Source organism: Aethalodelphis obliquidens, unplaced genomic scaffold, assembly GCF_003676395.1.
Source record: "Aethalodelphis obliquidens isolate GAN/ISIS:26980383/991018 unplaced genomic scaffold, ASM367639v1 scaffold59, whole genome shotgun sequence".
Taxonomy (NCBI): Eukaryota; Metazoa; Chordata; class Mammalia; order Artiodactyla; family Delphinidae; genus Aethalodelphis; species Aethalodelphis obliquidens.
Window position 1 is genome coordinate 10,519,228 of NW_020838003.1, and position 6,784 is coordinate 10,526,011.

General features: G+C 38.4%; 1 protein-coding gene across 3 annotated transcripts in view; it reads left to right on the forward strand.

The window, feature by feature from the left end:
- The window catches only part of COPS4 (COP9 signalosome subunit 4), a 37,474-nt gene extending 32,447 nt beyond the window's left edge, over nucleotides 1-5,027 (forward strand). The window contains exons 10-12 of one of the 3 annotated variants that reach the window (XR_003428850.1): nucleotides 17-45; nucleotides 403-566; nucleotides 4,502-4,588. Coding sequence is in view for 2 of the 3 variants with exons in the window: in XM_027087531.1 (XP_026943332.1) it covers nucleotides 4,502-4,635 (134 nt within the window). In the remaining variant the exon portion in view is untranslated. Of the gene's footprint in view, nucleotides 1-16; nucleotides 46-402; nucleotides 567-4,501 lie in introns of all 3 variants that reach the window. The other 2 variants (XM_027087532.1, XM_027087531.1) reach the window with 2 other exon arrangements.
- The last annotated feature ends 1,757 nt before the right edge of the window (nucleotides 5,028-6,784 follow it).

A 6,784-nucleotide genomic window follows, 5' to 3' on the forward strand; every position in this document is an offset into this window, starting at 1 on the left:
TGCATTTCCTGTTCAGCAGCTCACTAAACTGATGAAGACAGACAGGTAAGTAGATCTCTTGTCTTTCTCATTGTCTAATACCTCCTCAGCCCTTCTTCCCACCTCATTTATGCCCTGGACCTTACCCAGAACCATTCCACTTGTACAGTTTTAATTTGAAGTATCCCACTCTGACCATGACCTTTTCCCAGCCTTTCTAGTGGTCTTTCTCAGGTACTTCTACCTCACCTCTTCCTTGACTGCATTGGAGCCTCTGGTCTATTTGCTTTCACTTTCTTTCAGTCAGCTCAGCCCTTTTTTAACCTTTACTGTTCTTCCTATCCAGCTTAGATTTCATGATTCATCGTGAATCATGAAATCAGGATTTCAATCATTTTCATGATTCAGTTACTTCTTTTACAGATGCCCCAGAACACTTGCCTGCGAACTTTTTGTTCCTGCTGTCCAGCAAAACTTCACCTTGAATGAACCCATTCTCCATCTTTTCCATGCCTGTACTTAAGTAACTAACTAACGTTGCTGGAGAAGAGTCAGAGCACCAGATTGATACCACTGCAAAATTCAAGGTCCTGAATTCTTGACGCTGCCTGGGATTCTTGATACTTTTCTCTAGTCCACTTTTTCCCTACTCTGCAATGACTATTTCAAATTTCATTTTCCTAAACCTCTGACTTTTCTCCTCCTTCACTCTCTGTTCAATATAGATCTAATTCTGTCTTTTTCTTCTTCCGTGTTTTATGGGAGATGGTTTCTATCTCTCTCTCCAGTTCTTCCTCTTGTACTTTGGATCCCTTCTCTGAACTCTGCCACTCCCTGCTCCAAAAGAAATCTTTTTTAGGAACCTGAGCTTAGCAATTATTTTGTCTATTTTCATCCTTTTCTTCTCTGTTGGCTTCTTTTTATCAATATTTAAACATGGTCAGGTCTCTTCCATTTTAACAAAAATCCTTTTATCTTTCAGGCTTCATCCTGACTTTTCCACATATTGAATAGGGTTGATCACTCACTCCTTTTTGAGTGCCCCCGCCCCTTCTTGACTTCTGTCATCTCCTTCACCCTGTTCTCCTGTTTTTCCTCCTATTTCTCCAGGTATTCTTCCCAGTTGTCTTTGTAGATTCTATAGTGCTTTAAATTTAAATATTGGGGTTGCTTGGGACATACTCCTCGGCCTTTGTCTCCTCTACTGTTACCCTAGGTAATCTCACCTATTCCCATTGATTCAGTTACCATCTCTATGCAGACAGCGCTTAGATTTCTAGTGTAAATCTCCCTTCTGAGTCCCAGGTTCAGCGGCTCTAATTGATTAATAGGTGTTTCCCACCTGATTGCTTCGTGGGCTTCTCAGAATGAATATACCCAGAACTGAATTCACTATCTCCTCCACTGCCTGCCTCCCAAAACAGCCAGCCAGCCAGAAACTACACTGTTCGCTTTCTCCAGCATTCCTTATCCTTGACCCCTTCTCTTCTTCACTGCCCAGAATCCTTCGAATTTTACCTTGTAGTGTATCTGGAATCCATGTACTTTTCTTCATTTCTTACTGTCACCAGCCTGTTCTGAACCCCTGAAACCCCTTCTGGGCTTAAGAAATAGCCTTTTAGCTTTTTTTCTCACATCTACAATAGCTCCTTTCTAGTCCAGTTGCCCTAGTAGAGCCAGAGGGATTGTGATCTTTTAAAAATGTGAACAAACAGAAAAAAGAAATAAAAAACAAATTATTAAATGTGACTCTCTTCCTTGACATGCTGATGAATGGCTTCCCCATTGCTTGTAGAGTAAGATTCTACAAAGTCTCCAAAAGGTCCTGCATGATCCTTTATGGTTTTCTCTTTCCAATCCAGCTCACAGGACTTTTTGTTTTTTCCAGCATTGTAAATTCTTTCCCACTTGAAACATTCCAAAATAGTCATCCCTCTCCACAAGCAGCCTCTCCAGCCATCTTCTGTTTGTCCCCATGTCTTAGTTTGAACAATGTTAATCAATAATGATTTTCCTGACTTCCCAGGTTAGGTATGGCTTTAAGTCATACATGCTTGTCACCCTGAATTTCTGAATTTGTCTAAATGTCTGTTTCTGTTAACCAAGCTCAGCTTCCTAGTGATAGATATTAAGTGTCTCTTGTTCTCCATGGTATATCCAACATCTTTTCCAGTGCCCTGCACGTTGTAAGTGGGAAATAAATAATTATTGAATGAGCAAACACAGTGTATGATGAAGAGTATAGCAGAAGCGTCACAAAGTAAACACAATTTAAATTAACGTATACCAACTTGATAGAATATGGGATATTTTACTTTCTAATTTTCTTAGATTTAAAAACTACAATGGTAAATCTGCTCATAATAAGAAGTAAAACATTACAAGGATGAATAAAGGAAGAGTCCGTAATGTCTTTCCACTTTCACCTGCATTCTTCTGATCCCAGCTGCCTGGCATAACTAATGTCAGTCTAAAGTCTCGTGTGCCTTTCTACATGCTTATATAGATAAGTAAAAACATGTAGAGATTTTTTAAAGTGGCATTATACTTTAAAGTACATAGTGTTCTATGAAGTGTTTTTTGTTTTTTGTTTGTTTGTTTGTTTGGGGGGTTTTTTGGCCACACTGCTTGGCACATGGAACTTCCCCGACCAGGGATCTAGCCCATGCCCCCTGCAGTGGAAGCTCAGAGTCTTAGCCACTGGACCACCAGGGAAGTCCCAAAGTGGTTTTTTTTTTTTTTTAAGTTAATGTACCGTGAATATATTTGCAAGTCACTAGATATAAATCTAATTTATTTGTTTTAATAGCTGCATAGTATTTCGTGGAGTTCAACTATTCACCTGTTGATGGACATTCAGGTGGTTTCCTTGTGCGTATCTTTATATACTGGGACACTTAGTTCTATAGAACAGAGTCTCAGAAGTTGCATACTTTGCATCAGAGGATATACATATTTTGATTCTTAATAGCTACTGCCAGTTTGCTTTCCAGAAAGGTGTAGCCATTTACACTTCCACCAGTATGAGAGAATGAATCTTTAAGATCTGGATATTCTTCTTCTTTTTATCTTTTGCCAATTGTTGAGGGGAAAATACTATGTTATTGTTTTATTGTGCATTTCCTTGGCACTAGTGAAGTTTAATATCTTTCCATGTATTGGCCATTAGTATTTCCTTTTCTGTGAATTCATGTTAGTTTTTCTTGTCTATTTCCTTCATTCCCCCTCCACACCTTTCCTATCTGTTACAGATATTTTTCTCTTTCTGTCAGTTGTGTTTCTGTAACGCAATGCATGCCATAAACACATTTAAAAGCTCTTTTGCAGCCAAATATGTCCATTTTTAACTTTATGGCTTTTGTGTTTTCTGTATTGATTAGGAAAGTCTCCCTCCCACCTAGAGGGGTGGGATAGGGAGGGTGGGAGGGAGACGCAAGAGGGAGGGGATATGGGGATATATGTATAGCTGATTCACTTTGTTATAAAGCAGAAACTAACACACCATTGTAAAGCAATTATACTCCAATAAAGATGTTAAAAAAAAAAGAAAGTCTCCCTCATTTTGGGATAAAATTAATATTTTCCTAAAATTTCTTCTAATATTTTATTTATTGTTTTATATTTAGAAATTTAATCTGTCTGCAGTTCATTTTTGTGTATAATTTTAAGGCATGGTCTAGTTATTTTTTTTAAGATGGATTGCCAATTATGCAAATATCTTTTATTAAATAAAATATCCTTTCTGATCTTTGGCGTATATTAGGTTCCACATATATGTTCGGATCTATTTCTGTACTCTATTTGGTTCCATTGATCTGTAACAATATTAGGTAATAAATTTATAGTAAATTTTACTGTTAATAAAGGAATACCTATTCCTCCACTACTATTTTTTAATTGAGTTGAAGTTCACATAACATGAAATTAATCATTTAAAAGTGAAAAATTCAGTAACATTTAGTATGTTTACAGTGTTATGCAACCACCATCTCTACCTAGTTCCAGAACATTTTCATCTTCCCAAAAGGAAATCCCATGCCCCTTAAGCAATTGCTCCTCATACCTCTCTCCCCAACCCCTGGCAACCAATTTCTATTCTGTCTCTATGGATTTACCTGTTCTGGATATTTGATATGAATGAAACCATACAATATGTGACCTTTTAGCTTCTTTCACTGATCGTAGTGTTTTCAAGTTTCACTTTCCCCAGTTGGTGGCAGTGTCTTACGAAGCAGTAGACATTGGTGAGGGAACAGGTGGCCTCAGTGAAGTTGTCTGTCTGACTGCTGCAGTTGAGGTGGTTTGGTTTTATTTTGTGTTTTTTGTTTTGTTTTGTTTATACTTTGTACCAGTGATTGGGGTACTTTTCTTAACTATTTTTTAATTAGCTTAATTTCATTAACTAAGATTTTTGGAGTAAACTTTTAAAAATCAATGTTACTGTATTTATCTTCTAGCTCAACATTCACTGTGGTTGCAAAGGAGTAATTTCAACTTTGTACATTATTCCTTTTTTCTTTAGCACGAGAAGCCCTGCCAACATGGGACAAACAGATCCAATCGCTTTGTTTCCAAGTGAATAACCTTTTGGAGAAAATCAGTCAGACAGCACCAGAATGGACAGCACAAGCCATGGAAGCCCAGATGGCTCAGTGAATCCTTGCAGACCTTCTGTGCACATTACATCTTTTTCCATGTTGTACAGATTAATTTCACTATCTCTCAAAAGCATTTGCATCATGACCTTACATATTTCAATCCCTTTTATGCTGGATTCAATTTAAAGAAGACATTATTAGAGCAGGAAGTACAAGCATTTAAAAATATGTAGTTCCCATTTATTCAGGGTCTCTGTATCAGGCTAACTCAGATGTTTTGAAAGCTTTTTCTTTAAACAGAGTAAGTGAAGTATCTGTGGCTAAAAAGTTTGGGATTTGTGATAACTTTGTAGTTATGTAAAACTTAAGTGCTTTGTGCCTCTCCACATGTGGTTATCTAATAAATGGAGAAGTGAGCCAAATAAAAGTAGTACTTTGTTTTTAATTAGTGAACAGTGTTTTGTTCCTTTTTCCTTTCAATTAAGCAGACACTTATTTATACCATATGCAAGAAATGCAAAGATAAGCCAAAAAGCCTGTTCTCCAGGCATTCACAGAGTCACAGAGCTAAGAGTCAATATATGAAATACTTGTAGTTGTACCAAGTACTAGAGTACATAGGCAGGAGCTTTTCACTTAGCAGAGAGAGATCAGGGAAGACTCCTCAGGATTATTTCAGCCTTGCTTTATAGTGAAAACAGGGAAGAACTTTTAAAAAAGAGTTTGGGAGCTTCCTTGGTGGAGCAGTGGTTGAGAGTCCATCTGCCGATGCAGGGGATGCAGGTTCGTGCCCTGGTCTGGGAGGATCCCACATGCCGTGAAGAGGCTGGGCCCGTGAGCCATGGCCGCTGAGCCTGCGCGTCCGGAGCCTGTGCTCCGCAACGGGAGAGGCCACAACCGTGAGAGGCCCACGTACCACAAAAAAAATAAATAAATAAAAATAATAAAAAATAAAAGAGTTTGTAGGCAATTACCAGTTTCAGCTCCAGCATATAAGGAGCTGAAGTCATCACTCCATCCTCACAGCAAGACATATCCCACAACATGCAAGGACAGATGGATAATGTAAGCAGACAGATTGAAATTTCAGAACTATAAAATTTTAAAAAATATAGTTGATATGCTAAGAGAGGATGGAGAAAATGGAATCATAAGAAAAAGGCTGAACAGGCAGAAAAATCAATGCCTTTTATTAGATCTGAAGGAGAATTGAGGTCATAGGGCAAACCACCACTCCCAAACTGGAGAAACAGCCAGATAGAATCACATTAGAGATCAGCTTACCAGGAGCAGACCTGCTTGGGCCAGTAACTGATATGAACAGTGAAATGGTAACTTTGACAAGTTACTGGATGCTAACTGGCTTGACAGTTAAAAACCCCACTCTTAGGAGAACCTCCACACTTTATAGGATTTATCCCCAGGAACCCCACCAAGTTCTCATGATTAAGATCAGGGATCCCCTTGTGTTTCAGGGGAGGAGAAGATAACTATTTTGAAATACACCCATATAATTTTCCATGACAAAGTCCTGCCCTCTGAAGGAAATTACTCTACCAGAGCCTTATCTCACCTGAGGGAAAGCAAGTTAGACAATCTCAGCCCCCTTTAGCCTTCTTATATCATGGGAGAAGAGAAAAAAATGTCTAAGAAATACTTCTGAAAATCACAGCCCAGGGACCCAGGCCAAATAAAAGACAGAGATATAAGATTATTGAATGCTTCCCAAATACCCTACCACCATGACAACAGAGTTCCAGTGTAGTATCTGTGCAGTATGACTGAGAGCTCCAAGACAGACTCTTTAACAAAGAATTCTTAGGGAAAAAACACAACAGGGAAGAAGACAAAACAACAAGGAAAACAGAGGAAACAAGTCTCTGCCACTTAGAGCTACAGAAAATGTTAAGTACTGCCTAGCTCCTACCTAGATTAACATAAAACCTTCTACTAAAAGACTAATTGCCTCAGTTCCTATTTCCTGATACATCATGTCTGGCCTCCAACCAAAAAGTTACAAAGGGTGATCAAAGGCAAGAAAAAGCACAATTTGAAGAGACAAATCAAGCATGAGAGCCAGACTCAGATATGGCAGGGATGTTGAAATTCTCAGAACAGAATAGAAATTTAAAACAGCTATGTTTAATTTGCTAACGGCTCTCATGGAAAAAGTAGACAACATGCAAGGACAGATGGGTAATGTAAGC